Raw genomic sequence first — 19,983 nt, 5'->3', positions numbered from 1 at the left:
CATACTAGAACATTCTTTTACATGACTTTATTATTATTATTACACTTTTGTTTACACACTTTTTTAAGACTCATGGTTGAAGTTTAAAAACTTGAATCAATGACTCCTCTCATGGTTGGCCATTTCTACCACATATTATTTTTTTATAATTGATAGAGTAATGATGGAGATTCAAAGCCAAGCTACTATTCCTGAATAGAAATAAAATAAAAATATTTCAATTAAAAACACACCTTGTTCTGTATTCTGGTTGGCTGAAACGCGGTTACGTGGGATGAACTAATATAGTCTAGTGATCACACGCGCGTGTCTTGCGGGAATAGTACCAGAGCGGGCACTAGTCTTTGAAAATAGTGCCCGGTTACAGCGCCCTCTCTTGACTTGAACCATGAACAGCAGCTACAAAACTTCCATTCTTTTCCAGATTTCTGTTCTTATTTCACATTTAAGACCGAGCTGTTCGGCCTCGGGAAATAGGTCCCTCTTCTGGTCACACAAAGTCCCTTGGGGTAATAGAGGTACACTAATTACCTCATTGCCAGTCAATATGTGTATAATAATTTCCATTTGTTTGCCCTCTGATCCAGTAAAACAATGTATCAAAGATAGGCTTTAGCTCGGGAGTCTTTCAAGTTTACTTGAAAATAAGCGTAAAAAACATGATTAATTTTCATTTTTATAAATATATTATTTACATTATGCTCAACGGCATAGCCGCAGGGAGGCCTGTCCCCCATCCCAAGTTACCCCAACTTCCACGAAAAAAAAAATCCAGATAATATATGTAGTGATCTCAAAACAAGATGATCGACCCCCCCCCACCCAAAGTACCCTGTGCCCCCCTCCCAGTTCGCCAAAAATCCTTGCAGCGGCACTTCTCATGCTTATATATTCTGAAGCAAGCACCTCTACACAAAATAAAATGAATGAAATTAAAAACAAATGAAGTGTTGAATACTTTAACATAACTTTCCGTTCATTACATGTCCTTAGCAAAAAACATAAGAGCATTTGAAAACATTTAAGAGATCCCATTACATTTTTAAGGCACAGCTTTTGACTGTCCTACTCATTTCAGTTGTCAAAAAAAGTACTTGCGTTCAAAATCGGTCAGTGAACTACACTTGATCAACAAAACCATTTGTAGCTTATAAATGCGTTCCTTACCAGAAGTCAATACTTAATATTTAATGCCTCTTACAATAATAACAACGCCAATCTTGGCGATTTTGGTCGTACTTCACCTCTTTTCTGCAGACGTAATCCACTTTACTGAGAAAACTACTTTGTCAATCCTAATGAATCCTAAATGGTCTGAGCAATCTTTATTTATCACATTTTCACCGATGTTTTATAAACTCTACTGGGGTTGACAGTTTGAATGATTTGTCGCCTTTGCAAAAGGTATTTTTTGTTCACGCAGTGATTACTGAAGAATAAATTATGAATGACTAGCCAGGTGAGACAGTAGGAAGGGATTTTGTAAAGTAGCATTATAGTTGGTGAAGTTCAAAACAAGAAGTCCCCCCCCCCCAATTCCAATAAGCGAAAGTTGTAATCGGGTTTCCCATCTTTCGGTATTAGGTAGTAGTTAATAAGCAGGACAGTTCTTTTCAGAACTCGGAAGTCTCTTGAATTTCAAAAAACCTCTTCGCGGTAGTAGAGACAGTTACTGCCATGAAAAGCTTTTCGTTGATCAAAGTTCCTATTGAGACGCCTACACTGTCGGTGTTAACGAAGACCGAAGAGCCCTCTAGTGGTGATTATTTACCCTTTACGATTTCTGACTGAAGACACTTGGCGATGGTGTTGAGCTGGATGTTACTAGCCCCCTCATAGATTGTTCCTGTTGGTCAAAATGTCAGATGTTAGAAGCCTCGATGTTTGAAGACTCAAAATACACATTTATCTCAATCATAATATCATATAATCAACCACTGGGTAAATTTGAATTTGGCTGGGTTGAACAAAGACGAAGTGATTAGAGTGTGGTTTAGACCTGCGACCTCATTCATGGCACTTGCGCCCTTGAGCAAGGCTCCTAACCACGATTGCTTTGTAAAGTTGGGAAATGGGTAATGCAATCTGCTCTACCAGCCAGGCTCCTAGTGGATGATACCCAAGCCTACATCCTTACAGACTGTGATGGGGGTAACGCTGTTTCAGCCCCAGGAGTAGACGGCAGCGTGCTCCTGGTGAAAGCTTAGGGTCAATAGCCCCAAATTGGTTAAGTGTAGCGCTCACTGTGGGGTGGATGTCTGGGGCTTGAGATATCAGGGGATCTCTCATGACAAAATAGAGTATGAAGAGAGTCTGTTTTTAAGACTTTCTACTTACCAGCTTTGCAATCTCGATAGTATTTCTCAATAGGGTAGTCCTTGGTGAACCCAACTCCACCAAGGAGCTCAATGCAGCGGGAGGTTACCAGAGTAGCCACCTCTGATGAGAAATACTTAGCCATTGAGGCTTCCTTAACAACCGAAAGGCCAGCATCCTTAAAATAAAAAAAGGCGAACAAAAAACATTATCATGGTTGATTTGGGAGTACTACTAATACTGATCAATATTAATCAATAATAATCAATATTATATGGGATTGAGTCTTTTTAAAGGGCAGATCAAAGGCGTGAGGCTTGGTGACTGAACATTATTATGTAAAGGTTACGTTTAATCACTTTCCATATCTGCTGTTTCATCAGTTCTATCATTGCATGAAAAATAGCAAAGAACTTTATTGGGTCCCAATCTTCTCTTTTTTTGTATAGCTACAAATCTTTAAACATTGTTTGATTTAGCTCATTATGGAAGTGTCGTGGCTGAGCGGTTACGAGCACCCAACTCAAACTCTGGTGTTTCTGATCAGTTTGAATCCCTGGCCGTGACACTTGTGTCCTTAAGCAAGACACTTCGCCATTGCTTCGTCCTTCAGATGGAACGTTAAGCCGTTGGTCCCATGTGTTATGTAACGCATGTAAAAGAACCCAGCGCACTTATCGAAAAGAGAAGGGGTTCGCCCCGGTGTTCCTGGTCCGATCGGCAGCAAATTGCGTCACAGCACCTTTTTAAACATTACATGGTGCTATCAGAATTAGGTCTCATAATTCAAACGTAGTCCCTTATCTTGCAAAAGATACTGTATGTTAGAGCGCAAGGAGCGTCACTGAGTGACGCACATGTGCGCTGTATAAGAAGCCACAATTTTTATTATTATCATATCATCACATATATTTTACTTCTTTTACCTTCATACGAGCAGCATTATACGTCATCGCTCTAGCTACTTCTACTTGTGTACTGAGATGAGCGATCTGGTGTTGAACAGACTGCAAGAAAATCAAGAAAGACAAAAGGTCACTGAAAATTCTACAAGCTGGAAGGTTTTTAGCACAATCAAACACTTCAAACTTCTGATATGAGTAATTAACTGCGCTTGACAGCTCTCTAACATTGGCCTCAAGTTCACTTATTTTGTGTTTATCTCAAAATTCACTATTTTGTTTACTGTTTTAACTCTGTGCTCATTTACTTCACATGCCAGCAACATAGCAAAGAGTTTATCTTATGTCTTGATCAAAGTGACTTTAAAGGGAGTGTACAGGTGTAAACCTTTGGTAATTACTTCAAAAATTAATGACCATAAGAACTTACTTGGTAAAGAGAACCCGAGAGCTGTTGATATTATCAAACATTGTGGGAAACAACACCTTTGAAATAATGTAGTTGTAGAGAGGGAGGTTATTTTTTCAACAACAAATTTGAATCCGGGAAACTTGAGCCTTTCTAAGTCATCTGAAAGCAGCACTCAATTCTATTCTAGGGAGTTTTTCCCCCATTATTTTCAGGCAGAGTTAAACATTTCACAGTTTTTTTAAATGTTACTACATCAAATATACCAAATGAGGATACTGGTCTATGACAATTACCCAAAAGTATACTCTGCCTTTAAAAAAATCTCTCAACCTCACCTGAAAATCCCAGAGGGTCTTCTTGAACTGTCTACGTTCCATTAGATATGGAATTGTGTTGTCTAATGCTCCTTGGGCAATACCAACCATCTGTTAAGGAAAAAACATCGGAATTGTTGTTATTTTAGAAGGATGTACGTGTATATTTATGTACTGTTGTCACATTTGGGTCTGAGCTTCTGCCGCTCATCTATCTTTAATAAATAAGAGTACAGAATTGATTGGGAACTTTGTTGGTGAAGGGCTAGCATCAACATTACAACTTCTTTCCCACCATGGGTCTGTAGCCAGCCTCTGTCTTTTCTACAGATACATTCATGGTAAACGTGCCACCAGTGTGTCTGACCTGGTTCCTCCTATCAGAGTGTTTGAGCGTGAAACCAGACTTTCTGCTTCTTCTCACCCATCTTGCTTTGCTGAGATATTGAACAATGAGCTATTCCAACAGCTTTGTTCCACGTACTGCATCTCTTTTTGGAACTCCTTGCATGGTGCATGTTTCCCCCCGTCCTACAATCCAGACAGTTTAAAGAGGAATATCAATTCCTACCTACAGCTCCCCAAGTTATTTTCATCTTAGTTGTGTGTTTATCTTCTAGCCCCTTTTAGGAATGTGTTTTAGCCTTGTTTGGGAAGAGCTTACATACATTCTTTTTAGAAAGGGGGGGTATGGCGTCTGTGTGAAGCAGGCCGAATGATACCGCCATTGGTAGATCTAGCAATGTTTGGAGTCAGTTTACCTGGGAGGCGATTCCAATGCGTCCTTCATTCAGCATACCAATGGCGTACTTGTACCCGTATCCCACTTGGCCAACAATCTGACTATCATGTACCTGTACACAAAAAGGAAAGAAGACTTTTTAGCCTTTTGAGACTCTGCTAGGGTCTCAAGGTGTGACCACTTACCACTCTTTTGTGTTTCTTACTTGACTTACTTGGCTGTTTAGAACTGGGTGTCCCTTGGCCTCCTTGAAAAATAGTCCCCATTCAGGTCTATTTATAGCTATGCTCGCCTCATGAAGTGGAATGTTGGCATCATCCTGAATTTGCACCTTCCAGCGCAATGGTGGGCGTCCTCGTTGGCGTGGAGTGTGGATGTCACTGTTGTAAACCAGGTTGGGAAGCCTGTAGGCTGGCATTCTGATAACATGGCCGAACCAGTTCAGGCTGCGTCTGGTCACTACATCCGTTATTGTTGTGTTCATGTGAAGTTGCCTGCGTATTTCTTGATTTCTCATTTTGTCTCTTAATGAGACACCTAGTATCAAGCGGATCATCTTATCTCAAAGACTTCCAGTTTTTGTTTGGTGGCCTTTTTGAGAGTCCAGGATTACCATCGGTAATTTTTGGTGATAAAAAGATTGCATGTGACAGCACACACTTGAAAAACGCCCTCACTAGGGTCAAAAAGCCCTCTCACTGAGGTCAAAGGAGGCAAACCATTGGACGACTGTTCTTTATGTGTAAAAACAGGCGCGTGACCTCAGCGTTCCCGTAGCATTTCATGTTATGCACGGGGTCTTTCAGTAATGCTATTTTCTCAAAGGAAAAGAAAGAACAGAGTAAACTTGTAAGAAAGGATGAAGACACTATTTTTTGTCAAGCCAAAAAGTGCTTGGAACGCTTTACATTGTCTTATATTGTCAAAAAACAGGGAAGAGATTGGTGAAATTTCAAACAGACTTGTAAAAGTTTTCATACGTTCTCATTTCGAGTAATAATCTGTATTACTTACTCTGACATTGTCAAAGTGGACTTCACACGTTGGCGAAGCCCTCAGTCCAAGTTTGTCTTCCTTCTTGCCGATGGTCAGTCCTTCCGTCTCTCTATCCAGGACGAATGTTGTGATGCCTCGATGCCCCTGCGTATCAAAGATTTCCAATTGAGTAAAATTTGAAATATATTAAGACAGTAAGATAAGATTCACATTGTGGAAGTGTCGTGGCTGAGCGGTTAAGAGCATCAAATTCAAACTCTGGTGTTACTGATCAGCAGAGTGTGGGTTCGAATCCCCAGCCGTGACACTTGTGTCCTTAAGCAAGACACTTAACCATTGCTTCGTCCTTCGGATGGGACGTAAAGCCGTTGGTCCCATGTGTTGTTTAACGCATGTAAAAGAACCCAGTGCACTTATTGAAAAGAGAAGGGGTTAACCCCGGTGTTCCTGGCTGTGGCTGCTGTATGCGCCGTAGCACCTTGTAAACCCTTATCAGGTGCTAAATAATTGGGTCTCAGAATTCATCACTGCAATTAACTATCTTTCTGAAAGTTTGTATATACTCAACGCCTTGAGTACCTTGTTTGGTAGATCCAGCGCTATATAAGACTTCGATATTATTATTATTATTATTGTATCAACATGAACTAACACTTCAAGTGACTACGTTGAAAACCATTAATACCCAACCCCAAGTTAGCAGGAAGTGAACATCAATCTTGAAGGGGCACAGCAAACTTCCTCTGGTAAGGGGGCACTTCTATGGGGGAAAATGTAAAGTTTTATTGCAACCTTACAGAATGCACCACATCAATTGCTGTGTGTACCATGGATTATTTCGAGGCCTGAGTTAGTCTTGAGCCAATAGACTGTGCAAGTCTCGCGCGCACCGGAGCGAGAAAACACGACAACTGAAGAACTTTATTTTTTTATGAATCAAATCTTTGCTTTCATTTATTCTTAATGCCGAATCTGAACAACAAAAATACCCTATAGAGCTTGTTTAAATTAGTTTTAGCAGTTTTAAACAAATACACAATTATCGGTTAAAGTCTATGTATAGACAAAAGTAAAAACTCTGGGACAAGGATGTTTGTTTGATCTTAAATTTTTTGAAACCCCTTTTGTAAATCTTCGCCCGAATGTGAAACTACTCAAAGTTGGTTTATACGCTGACGCACGATGGTCGCAAGGGCGTTAGATAAACGCGTGACGCAGTTTAAAGAGGAAGCCGACACCTAAACGACCAATGAAAAGGCTTTTCACCCCGCGCGACCAAAACAAGCGTCTGCGTATAAGTTTCGTGATCGGAGATGGGCACAAATTCTTAATTTTTTTACAAGTAACCTGACCTGAGGTCAAGTTTAAATATCGGTTTTTCTTCGTTATTATGTTGACTTTATTTTTACTTTTATATATGATGTTAATTAGTATTACATTTTTAACAACATATGTCATTTTTATGGTCATAAACTACATTAAACTAAAGTAATGGACGAAACAAAATCTCCCGAACGTAAAACTCCATAAGGTTGGGACCACAATGGTCCCGGAAGTTCAAATCTGCGCGAGACTTGCACAGTCTATATGGCCTATCAGGTCAGTATTTATAACCAATTTCAGGATAACAGTCCATCTTGCCGGTACCCCTTTGCACTACTGGGTGGAGAGAAGCAACAATGATAAAGTGTCTCGCTCAAGGGAACATGTGTCGCAAGTGACCAGGCCAGTATTGGAACCCTCATTCTCCCAACCAAACCACTAAAGACCTTTATATACTTTACCTTACTGAAGTCAACGTTTGCCATGACGATGAACACCCCGGCAAATGCTGCACTGGTTATCCAGAGTTTGCTGCCGTTGATGACGTAGTGGTTACCATCTCTCTCCGCCTTGGTCTCCAGGGAGAAAGCGTCACTACCGGCGTTGGCTTCCGACAAACAGAAACTTCCAACCTGGATTAAACGCAAAAAGGTCAATTCAAATGCTACTGGAGGTCAAAGGTCATCAGATGTCAAATGTCATCACAGGTTTACAACTCAAAGTGGAGATAAATTTCATGGCTTAAGCATAAGCAAAGAATTGCTTGTGCACGTGTGTACTCCAGAATATTAGGCATTTTTCGCTTACACTGCCAGTGCAGAAGCGTGGCGCTTGCCCGGTGAGTAAAGAATGGTGATCATATTGCGCAGAATTCGGCAGTAAGCAGAGCAAGAATAATGTCCGCGGTACTCTTGAAAGTCTGCGATCTGACAAGTAAGACAACAGCTACACATTCAAGAAGAGATTTTGAATAGGAGAACATAATACTCACCGTGTCATTCATGAGTTTCGGAAGATATTTCTGTTTCTGTTGCTCTGTTCCATATTTCAGAAGAATTGTAACGACCAACGTGTTGTGGACGTCATTGCAGACGGCAATGGATGCATCAACCTTTGATAACTCTTCAATGATGATGTTAGACACAAAGAACGAGGCTCCGGGTCCACCATAAGATTCTGGAATTTCACACCCCATGAGCTGGACAATAAGGGTAAGAAAGCGATATGGTTCAAAGGCAGTGGACACTGTTGGTATTACTCAAAAAAAATTTTAGCATAAAAACTTACTTGGTAACCAATAATGGAGAGCTGTTGATAGTATAAAACATTGTGAGAAACCGCTCCCTCTGAAGTAACGTAGTTTTTGAGACCTCAGAATTAGATTTTCAAACAGGCTGAGACATCAAAACAATTCAAAACCCGGTTAAAAACAGATCTGTTTTCTTTGTACAATTGTTGATTTCCTTTTATACAGCGCATAGGGACATCACAGTTATATGCGCTAGATACAAGAATGGTTTATTATTATTATTTTTATTTATTTTATTTATTTAAACATTTACATTTACTTCAATGTTGCCATAAAGTTATATTTGTGTACATCATTAAAGTTAAAATACATGACAATGAAATAAAATGGAGTCTTACCCCGTTGTCAAACAGAGCCTTGATGATCCCCATATCAGTCTCACCGTTGGTGTCCATTGCTCGTACCAGCGGTTTGATCTGCTCCTTGGCAAACTTTGCTACCATCTCTTTCATCATCAGCTCATCTTCTGACAGAGACGTCGCTGGTAATCTGCTGTTGAGGAGAGGGGCTGTCGCTGCTGTGGGATTCTGGCTGGGTTCAGCCGCTGTTGTGAGTGTGCGAGGGGTGATTTTGGGGATGGTGTTGCGAACCAACGCAGAGGTGATTGACTTGTACGAACTGCATCGTGGTATGCCAACTCTGCTTGGCAGATACTAGACATAAGAAAACCACAGATCATATTTTATTAAAAACTTTGTAATCTGACAAACACATTTTATTGTTAACAATTTTAAGCAAGTATACTGAGCAACCAATCAATTTATTTTTAAGTAAGCGGGTCCTTTTTCATATCACTTTACAGGTCAAGTTTAGTCAAAATGCATTTTTTTAAATGGAGTTCCGAGAACTCCACTATGACCTTGTGACAACCCTCTTTCATAAAATGGTTACACACTAGCCGTTTCGCAAATGAATAAACAATTATTCTGATCTGAGTGTGTTGTGTCAATGTCCCCTAAAGCAAAGGCTTAGTCCTAACCAATAGCTTATAAGGTTTATCGCGAATAGCAAAATATCAAGAGAGGGCGCTGTTGAACCCACACAAAGGTATAGGCGTTGTTGCGTGCGCGAGTCGTACAAACTGCATAGTAACCGCCCCATATTCATTCCCATCATGCAGTGCGTTTCTGAATCGCGATAAACCTTATGAAACTATTCAAAGTTCTGCCTTTCAATTTGATAGTTTGAAAAGTTAGATTATTTTAATTAACTTTTAAGTTTTAGAAATATTTATAAGAAATAGTTACAACAAATATAGTTTCAGACTAAGAGTAAGATCTTGGACCTTCACATTTCTGACTTTCCCTCATAACAATGAGCCCACGACTCCCCCTCCCCACCAACCTGACACCCCTCCCACCCCACTCCATTCAGGCAATACACGCAGAATCATAACAACATTTTGGCGACAGGTCATCACATTCACAGAACGAACACAAATAGACGACGTGTACAACTTCTCTCACGTCTCTCTACAGTTAAATCGCATCACATTTTGTCCATTAAAACTTATCTTCCCACAAGTAACTGATAGAATTGTCAAAACACACGACATAGTTTAGAAGCTAATGGGGATAAAAAACATGATTTGTTTTTGTACACAAACCTGCAATCTGTTGAATAATCTGGCAGCCATTTTGGATCATATGCTGGTACCCAGCGACACGTGTATTCAGGCCGATAGTTTGGCGTGGTAACCAACAAACCCCACATCTGCCTCTTTTACATTGCCATCCCTGAAAGGTTGGTCCCGTTTATTAAACATGCTATTTTCAATCTTAAAATATCTCTTTTCTAAAGAATCATCATTACAACTTATTGAGACTGATAAAATGATTGGGTTATAAAACAACATAAGATCTTCATATTTTTAAATTAGTACCCAGGTTATCATAGTTTTTTTAAAGATAAGTTGGGCGATCGATCTCTGGTCATGATGGTGAATCGTGTTGTATCTCTTATTACATGTCGAGTTGGCTCAGTCATTGAAGTGCCACCCTTTCGCCAGTAAAATTAACTCCATATTAATGTATAAATTGTGAATCATAATCTGTTGTATTCTGCTGTGTATAACCCTGTATGCCCTATAATTGACACCATTTTCATCTCGGTGAAATGTAGCGTGTCATTCCATTCATTCAGTTGTTTCACTGTTGAACTTTTCGTAATGATATCGTATTCATTCGTAATTCAGATTTGTTTTTTACTTTATTATGTTTTACTTTTAAACTTTAATTTGGAAATATTTACACATGTGACCTTATTTGTTATTCAAAATGAGATATTGCTTTTGGATGGTAACGCTACCAAAACAAAGAATGAAAAAGTGGTGTCTGGATCTTCCTTAAAATTGCATTATTATTTTAATTTAAAAAACTTGCAAAATGTGTCACTGCATTGCGGCACTTGTCTGTCTCATCAAATCTTTGTTAAACTTGTAAACTTCAAAATAAATTTTACAATCTGGCCCTGAATTTACGCAGAGCGGAGGCCATCATCAAGCTTTGCCTTTGTAAATTGGGAAAAGTTTCCGTATGGCGCCACCACTTTTTCATTCGATATGAAATAACATAGTATCTAATTTACCTTAATGAGATATCCCTTTTTCTAAAAATGAGTGAAAAAGTGGTGGCGCCATACAGAAAGTTATCCGTAAATTGTATTTAGACCTGGCCATTTTCAGAGCCCCTTCTTCAAAAGAATTCCATGAACTTTGAGAGTTTTTTTGTATGGAATTGCTTTTTGTAACTTTGAAAGATGAAATGCCAGTAAAACTATTGAACTTAGTTTACAAATACAAGGTGAAACTCTTTTTGCTGAATTATCATAACAACACTGTAAATAGTTTGTGTATGTATTTTTTTTTTCCGGTAGGCATCATGAAGCGCAACCCGTTTGTGTCATCTTCAAGGCGGAAGAACCGCAAGCGCCATTTCAATGCGCCCTCTCACATCCGGCGCAAGCTGATGAGCTCCCCACTGTCCAAGGATCTCCGAACCAAACACAGTGTCCGCAGCATGCCCATCCGCAAAGATGATGAGGTCCAGGTAGGTAACAAGGGTAACCAAGATAACTTTCAAAATTTTCAAAACACCAGTTTCAGACAGGCGCACTAGAGTCGCGCCGAACCAACTTCATGAAAAGTTTGACGTCTGAAACAGTTAGGAGCGACTGGACGCGCTAGAAGTCGAAAGAAGTCGCTCCTAATCTATTTGGTTTGGGGTGACTCTGGCTTGCCTGTCTGAAACGGGTGTAAGATGTTGAGATGGTTGATGACATCTTTCAAATAAAGTGTTGTCTTTCAGAGATGTCCTTTGTGGGATTATCAGGATATCGACTTCCCAAGATAATTTATTGTGATCTCAACATTTGTGGATGTTTTCATCCCATGACATTCTAGTTATGGATGCCATCATCCTGAGATAAACCATCTTAATGATATCATCTTACATTTATGTTGTCATCATAACTATTTATGATTCCTAAAGAAAATTATCAACATGTTGTATGACACATTTGTTCCAACCATCTGATGGATTGAGTAGGCTGCGTCGGATTAACGTTACTGTGGATGCTTTTGCTCAACTCTTTGCCCCAATCAAGGACTCCATTGTGCCCCATATGTTTTCAGAATTTTTTACAAGAAATCCCACTATGCCCCATTATGGATCTGTTTACACCTTTACAAAGCAAAGACAAAGGTGCATGCAGTATTTTTAGTGAGGAGTGTAGCCGTGTTCTGCTGACGGAGTGCTGTAGAGGCCACTGTAGAGGATGTCACCCTGTACAGCATGTGTTAGCGTTGTTATTGTGGACGTAGGCAGATCTGTACCAAATGCAAAATATTGTGTGTGCGCTAAGTCGATAGTGTCACTTCAAGTTTTCCAAAGAAATTTGCCAGAAATTCACCCTTTTGATATCACCTTTGGTAATACAAATTTAAAACATTGAGAAGTTTTGAGTACATAGATGGCATACAGAACATTTAGAAGTGTAAACTGATCATTAATGGGGCGTAGTGAGATTTCTTGTGAAAACTTCTTCTGAAAACATGGAGGAGAAATTGAAGGCTCCATTAGGACGTATGTAATCATAATGTGGTATGCAAATGGAAAGAGTCCATGATTAGGGCTTCCTTAGTCGCTGCTTAGGCCCCTTACATAATTACCCCCAAAGACTTTTTGGTCTTCATAATAAAGCATTATTTTCTTAAGGAAAGATGCCTTGTTCCTACAGGGACCAAATTACAATCTGGGCTACCAGGAGCAGCATTGTTTTGATTTGTAATTTACACTTCATGAATGTCAATGATCTCGACGATTGAACACTAAATTAAGGGAAACTCCTGCTGAGGATTGGTACTGGCATCAACTTTATAAACGGTGAGCTTTCAGATTGAAACCAATCACTACTTTATATGATATGTATTTTGTTTTTTACTCAAGGTGTCCCGAGGTCATTACAAGGGTCAGCAGGTCGGCAAGGTTGTCCAGGTCTACAGGAAGAAGTTTGTCATCTACATTGAGAGAATCCAGCGCGAAAAAGCCAATGGAGCTCAGGTCTTTGTCGGAATTCACCCTAGCAAAGTAAGTCGGATTGAAAAAAATGTACTGGTGTTGTCAAATTGTGAGTTTCTGTCCTTATTGTGAAACTTGTGTAATACAGTTTAATTAAGCCTGGGTGACTAGTGAAATTACTTATTTGACTAGTCGCGCCTCAAATGCCTCAAGTTGGGTCTTTGTTAATAGTCGGGACTAATTTTTATTTCCCAAGATGCACTTTGGCATGTTGTTTGCTGCAGGTGGAATGTAGTAAAATTAACACTGAAAGTATTGAAGGATTGTGTCACTGATGTCTGAATGTGTTTCGTAAGTAAATGTATAGGACGAAGCAATGGGAAGTGTCTTGCATAAGGACAGAAGTGTCACCGCTGGGGATTCAAACCCACACTCTGCTGATCAGAAACACCAGAGTTTGAATTTGTTGCTCTTAACCGCTCGGCCACTATGTGGAAGTTTTCTGAAAGTTTGTATATACTCAGCGCCTTGAGTACCTTGTTTGGTAGATACGTGCGCTATATAAGACTTCGATATAATTATTATTACACATCCACTTCCACTATTCGTAGTGAATATGTAAGCTGACCACCTAATTTTCATAGAAATTTTGAAATGAGAAATATCTTGAATTTTAAGAAATGTTAGGTGGTGCACATGCTAAAGCCATGTTCACATGGGTCGTCACTGGTTCAACATAATGCCTTTGGCAGCGTTGAGGGAGCAAAGGGCAGTATCTCAGAAACTTATCTTGTTTCCTAAAACATGAAGATTTTAATTTATTGCTTCAATGGATTATTTTACATTACACATGTAAGATTTTTTTGTTTTGGTGTATTAAAAGGGGTGGGGGAGGCGATTTCCATATTTTGTTTTTGGAAGGGTGAGGGCAAAAAAAACCACTTGATCCTTGGTTAAAGGGTGTCGGTATGAGGAAATGAAATTTTCATTTGAACATTTCAAGGGGCACCAAGGCAATGACCAATGTTGCCATTGCCTCAACGAAGTATCGGGCCTGACACTAGGGTATGTCCCTAACCTGGTTGACCATGCTTGGTTTTTATTTGTAAAACTTTCAAGAGTTTCCCTTGATGATCATTCTTTCAAACTAGTTTTTGCCGTATTTTTTAGTGGTCCACTCGCAGGGCTGGGATAACCCTCAACCCCCCCCCACCTCCTCCAGTCATAGATGTGCTTTATACTCATCAGCATTTGTCTTTTGTTTATTTCCTCTTTCCAGGTGGTGATCGTCAAGCTGAAGATGGACAAAGATCGCAAACGTCTTCTAGAACGCAAGGCTGCATCTCGCACCCAGAGAGACAAGGGAAAGGGCAAACACACAGAGGAATCAGTTGCCATGGCTACAGATCAATAGACTGACCAATCCAAGGATTTCTAGATGGGCAAAGTTATCGGCCTCCTGTAAATTACTGCTCTGTGTTTTAGTGTTAATTAATAAGACCATCAAGATTACGAGATAAGTCAAATTTTTGTGTCGTGTCGTTTTATTTTAGTCCTGTGTGAAAAAGCTTAAAGACAGTGGACACTATTGGTAATTGTCAAAGACGATTCTTCACAGTTGGTGTATCTCAACATATGCTTAAATGCAACATATGCAACCTGTGAAAACTTGAGCTCAATCGGTCATCGAATTTGCGAGATAATAATGAAAGAAAAAAAGACCCTTGTCATACGAAGTTGTGTGCGTTTTCGAGACCTCAAGTTCTAAATCTGAGGTCTCGAAATGAAATTTGTGGAAAATTACTTCTTTCTCGAAAACTATGGCACTTCAGAGGGAGCCGTTTCTCACAATGTTTTACACCATCAACCTCTCCCAATTACTCGTCACCAAGAAAGGTTTTATGCTAATAATTATTTTGAGTAATTACCAATAGTGTCCACTGCCTTTAAAGGCACTGGACACTATTGGTAGTTACTCAAAATGATTGTAACAAAAAAATCACATGGTAACGAGCAATGGAGAGCTATTGATAGTATGAAACAGTGTGAGAAACGGCTCCCTCTAAAGTAACATATTTTTTAGAGAAAGAAATAATTTTCCACAAATTTGATTTCGAAACCTCGGAATTAGATTTTGAGGTCTCAAAATCAAGCATCTAAAAGCGCACAACTTCCTGTGACATGGATGTTTTTCTTCCAATATTATCTCCCAACTTTGATGACCAATTGAATTCAAATTTTCACAGGTTTGTTATTTTATGCATATGTTGAAATACACCAAGTGATACGACTGGTCTTTGACAATTACCAATAGTGTCCTGTGCCTTTAAAGCTTAACTTTTGTAGTTATGAAACATCAAAGGAATGAACAGCTGTTAATTAGAATTACATGTAACTTCCAAAGGAATGAACAGCAAGGCTTATTATTAGCCCTTGTGGTTTTTTGCTAAAATGACATAAAACTTCAAAAGGAATGAGCAGCAAGGATTACCCTGTAATTTTGGCTCAAACGACATGAAACGTTTCATTTCATTTGAGCCAAAATTACAAAGCCGTGTTGCTATCGAAAGGAATGAGCAGCAAGGCTCACCCGATGTAATTTTGGCTGAAACAACATAACACAATCAGCAAGGTTTTACCTTTTAACAGGCCAAATTACGTTCAAAAATACCTCAGACAGTTTCGCTTTTCCTATTGGTGCAGAGCGTGTCACGTTGGTGTAAATACCTTTTCGGTCAAAAACATCACTTTTTGGTCAAAAAGTTAAATAAATGCAAATATTTTAATTGTTAATGATTTCTTTCAACACAACACCCCTCCAGCTATGAAATGGTAAAGCCCTCCACAGCCCTCGGGTAAACAACTCCTGAAAAGGGAATGCTGTTTGCGTATCGCGTGATGTGGCACAACTGTTTCAGCCGTTGCTCTCGACTAATAGAAATGAAGAAACTGTCTTATAAGAACAGGTGCAAGGTCGCGTATCACGCCCATGAATTAACCGTTTTTACTGTTCATAAACAAAGGTTTATACACACCCAGGTGACGCGCTCTCCACCAATAGGTATAGCGAAACTGTCTGAAGTATTTATGAATGGGAATCAAAGTGTGTTGAATCGGTTTTCAACTAGTGGTTTAAACCCACCAAGGCCTGGTTCTTGATAATTTACCTCGACTTCGTCTGGATAAGATAATCAAGAACCAGGCCTCTTCACCACACATTGATTCCCTTATTAAAAACATTAAAAGGAATGAACAGCAAGGCAATGGGGTCAATTTTGGGTTACCAGTGTGCTGGGTTCTGTGTTGTTTCGAACCCGTCATGTCAGGTGCCCTTTGTGAGTGTCACAGTCACAGCAGGCGAGCGTGCAGTAGCTTCGAGGTACCCACCCATGGGTTGGGGTCTGTGTTTCATACTCGCCAGGTGTCCTTTGTAATGTCATCATAGAGCTTTGAAATTTCATGCTAAGCAATTTGTTTGTGCTTAGCAGCTCTACGAATTTTGGCCTAGGTGACATCAGCTCTATGGATGTTCACCTAGGTCCAAATTCATAGAGCTGCTAAGCACACAAAATTGCATAGCATGAAATTTTTTCCTTGATAAAAACAGTATTGCCAACCAAATTTCCATTTGTTGCATATTGCTTGTTACTGGTATTCAGCTGTTACTGGTATTCAGCTGTTTCTGTGATGCCACTGTTGAGCTACATGTATGTGTATAGCTTTGTAACACACCTCTGCTCGTTCTGTATTCTGGTTGGTTGAAACACGGTCACGTGGGATGAACTAATATAGTATCATGCGCGTTTTGCGGGAATAGTACCAGAGCGGGCACTAGTCTTTGCAAATAGTGCCCGCTGTAACAGCGCCCTCTCTATACTTGAACCGTGAACAAACTACAAAATTCCTTTTTCTGTTCTTATTTTACATTTTAAGACCGAGCTGTGTTATAAAACACATGATGACTGGCATTATTCGGTAACTAGTGTACGTCTATTGCTCCTCGGGCCTGTGAGTGACCAGAAGAGCGGCCTATTTCCCTCGGCCTTTGGCCTCGGGAAATAGGTCGCTCTTCTGGTCACTCAAAGTCCCTCGTGGGAATAGACGTATACTAGTTACCTCGTTGCCAGTCAATATGTGTATACTATGGATGTCACCTAGTCATCAAAGCGTGAGCGTGCAACCTATGGGTCACTGGGAATGGAGTGAGGCAATAGATATAGAACATAATACCTAGATCAGCCGTGCGTACAATACCGTGGATGAGTCTGGGGGGTCATGTGCAACATGTAGATTTGTAAGCGTGCATACAGGTTTTGCCAATGCACGGCTGCTTTTTGACCTCGAGGTGAGCATGAGGGCGCCTTACTGATATGACATCCGGTCGCCCCATGTGACTCTACTGCATCCATGGCGCACCAAATATTTTTCTACAACTGCATTGGAGAGTGCACGCAGGACGGCCGATCTAGGTTTACACTGCGTGCATTAGCCCACCTTGTTGAGCTGTTAATGGCTCCGCTTTTAACATCGGTCTCATCACTTTCGCCATTCGACTGTCGCCATTCGACAGTGATGAGACCGATGTTAAAAGCGGAGCCTTTAACAGCTCGACAAGGTGAGCTACACGTGCATTGGACGTTAGACATGCTCAAAAAGCATCCCATTGGGGTAAAAAAGCACCCTCACAGGGGTCAAAGGAGGCAAATGATTGGACGATGGCTGTTATTTGTGCGTGAAAGCGTGCGCGACAGTGTATCGTTTGGCGTTATGCAAGGGGTCTATCATATTCTATATCTATGAGGGTGAACCTTTTATGAGCTAGGCATGGAAGCGCAGGTGAGATAGAACGTGGGGAGTAGACTCAATTCCCCAACCCGTGAGATGGCAAAACCAAAAACATCCCCCAACCTGTGCCTCGGCGGCTGAGACCACAATAGACCTTATGCATTGACGTCATTCAGCCGCCATCTTAGAGGAAAAAGGGTGACGAAACAAATGAGGCGCACCTATTTGTACGCGCGGTGCACAGTATTGGCCAATGAACAACCTCCTTTTGACCTCTAGGTGAGGGCGCGCCCTCCTGAAATGACGTCATGTGCATAAGGTCTATACATGTACTGCTATATGGCTTGTTTGATAGTTGGTTGGATATACTTGGTTCTCTGGTACGAGAAAGGGACTTGAATCAAGTCTAAGGGAGGAGAGGAGTTAGGGCACACAGGGGCGGTAACGGGGGATAACGCATGGGATTATTGGGAATTGAGGCGTGGGTTAGAGCACATGGTGTGGGGATTGCGGTGTGGGGATGGCGGGGGGTTGAGCTTTGAAAAATCTCATGCATAGCTGGCCTCTGGACTTGGCATCTCTGCATTTTTGGGGGAAGGAAAAAATAGTCCCCTCCAAAATCAGAAATTTAATTGTGGACAAAAAAGTGTTCCAAAATGCATCAAAAACCTCTTCATAAAATTAAAGCTAACATGTGGTACACAGAATATGTTGATGGTTAATGTGGAGGTACGATTGTGTCAGATTATTTCCTTCCAAACTAAAAAAGTCAATTGGAAGCTACACATGCAACCATACACACGTCAATAGGAAACTTCACAACCATACACAAATCAATGGGAAACTACACAACCATACACAAGTCAATCGGAAACTACACAACCATACACAAGTCAATGGGAAACTACACAACCATACACAAGTCAATGGGAAACTACACAACCATACACGAGTCAGTAACCATACACAAGTCAATGGGAAACTACATAACCATACACAAGTCAACAGGAAACTACACAACCATACACAAATCAAATAGGAAACTACACAACCATACACAAGTCAATGGGAAACTAAACAAACATAATCAAGTCAATGGGAAACTAAACAACCATACACAAGTCAATGGGAAACTACACTACCATACACGAGTCAATGGACACTTCACAACCATACACAAATCAATGGGGTGACACAACCATACACCAGTCAATGGGAAACTACAAAACCATACACAAGTCAATGGGAAACTACACAACCATCAACAAGTCAATGGGAAACTACACAACCATACACATGTCAATGGGAAACTACACAACCATACACAAGTAAATGGGAAACTACACAACCATACACATGTCAATGGGAAACTAAACAACCATACACAAGTCAATGGGAAACTACACTACCATACACGAGTCAATGGACACTTCACAACCATACACAAATCAATGGGGTGACACAACCATACACCAGTCAATGGGAAACTACACAACCATACACAAGTCAATGGGAAACTACACAACCATCAACAAGTCAATGGGAAACTATACACAACCATACACCAGTCAATGGACACTTCGCAACCATACACAAGTCAATAGGACACTTAATACAACCATACACATGTCAATGGGAAACTACACAACCATACACAAGTCAATGGGAAACTACACAACCATACACAAGTCAATGGGACACTTCACAACCATACACAAGTCAATGGGAATTGACACAACCATACACCAGTCAATGGGAAACTATACAACCATACACAAGTCAATGGGGAAACTACACAACCATACACAAGTCAATGGGATACTACACAACCATACACAAGTCAGTGGGAAACTACACAACCATACACAAGTCAATGGGAAACTACACAACCATACACAAGTCAATGGGACACTTCACAACCATACACAAGTCAATGGGAATTGACACAACCATACACCAGTCAATGGGAAACTATACAACCATACACAAGTCAATGGGGAAACTACACAACCATACACAAGTCAATGGGATACTACACAACCATACACAAGTCAGTGGGAAACTACACAACCATACACAAAGTCAATGGGAAACTACACAACCATACACAAGTCAATGGGAATTGACACAACCATACACAAGTCAGTGGGAAACTACACAACCATACACAAGTCAATGGGAAACTATACAACCATACTCAAGTCAATGGGAAACTACACAACCATACACAAGTCAATTGGAATATACACAACCATACACAATTCCAGACATGCCAAGTCCAGAGGCCAGCTATGCGTGAGATTTTTCAAAGCTCAACCCCCCCTCCCGAAAAAAATTGCCAGTTTTAGAAGGCCTTTCGAAATCGCC

The 19,983-nt window shown here is 40.4% G+C and overlaps 2 protein-coding genes across 2 annotated transcripts; one reads left to right on the top strand and one right to left on the bottom strand.

Moving 5' to 3' along the window:
* Positions 1–841: 841 nt before the first annotated feature.
* LOC139940754 (short/branched chain specific acyl-CoA dehydrogenase, mitochondrial-like) lies at positions 842–9,993 on the bottom strand. The gene is made up of 10 exons (XM_071937126.1): positions 9,921–9,993; positions 8,653–8,967; positions 7,997–8,203; positions 7,467–7,637; positions 5,701–5,826; positions 4,706–4,798; positions 3,966–4,055; positions 3,243–3,323; positions 2,338–2,494; positions 842–1,846 (listed from the first exon to the last, which is right to left on the bottom strand). Exons 1-10 carry the CDS (start codon positions 9,948–9,950, stop codon positions 1,764–1,766), a joined length of 1,353 nt encoding a protein of 450 aa, XP_071793227.1. The 5' UTR covers positions 9,951–9,993; the 3' UTR covers positions 842–1,763.
* LOC139940755 (large ribosomal subunit protein uL24-like) lies at positions 9,919–14,357 on the top strand. Its single transcript, XM_071937127.1, has 4 exons — positions 9,919–10,057; positions 11,189–11,361; positions 12,760–12,900; positions 14,111–14,357. Exons 2-4 carry the CDS (start codon positions 11,194–11,196, stop codon positions 14,243–14,245), a joined length of 444 nt encoding a protein of 147 aa, XP_071793228.1. The 5' UTR covers positions 9,919–10,057; positions 11,189–11,193; the 3' UTR covers positions 14,246–14,357.
* Positions 14,358–19,983: the final 5,626 nt, after the last annotated feature.

The sequence above is a fragment of the Asterias amurensis genome, chromosome 8, assembly GCF_032118995.1.
Source record: "Asterias amurensis chromosome 8, ASM3211899v1".
NCBI classification, from domain to species: Eukaryota; Metazoa; Echinodermata; class Asteroidea; order Forcipulatida; family Asteriidae; genus Asterias; species Asterias amurensis.
This window is presented reverse-complemented; position numbering and strand designations above follow the sequence as displayed.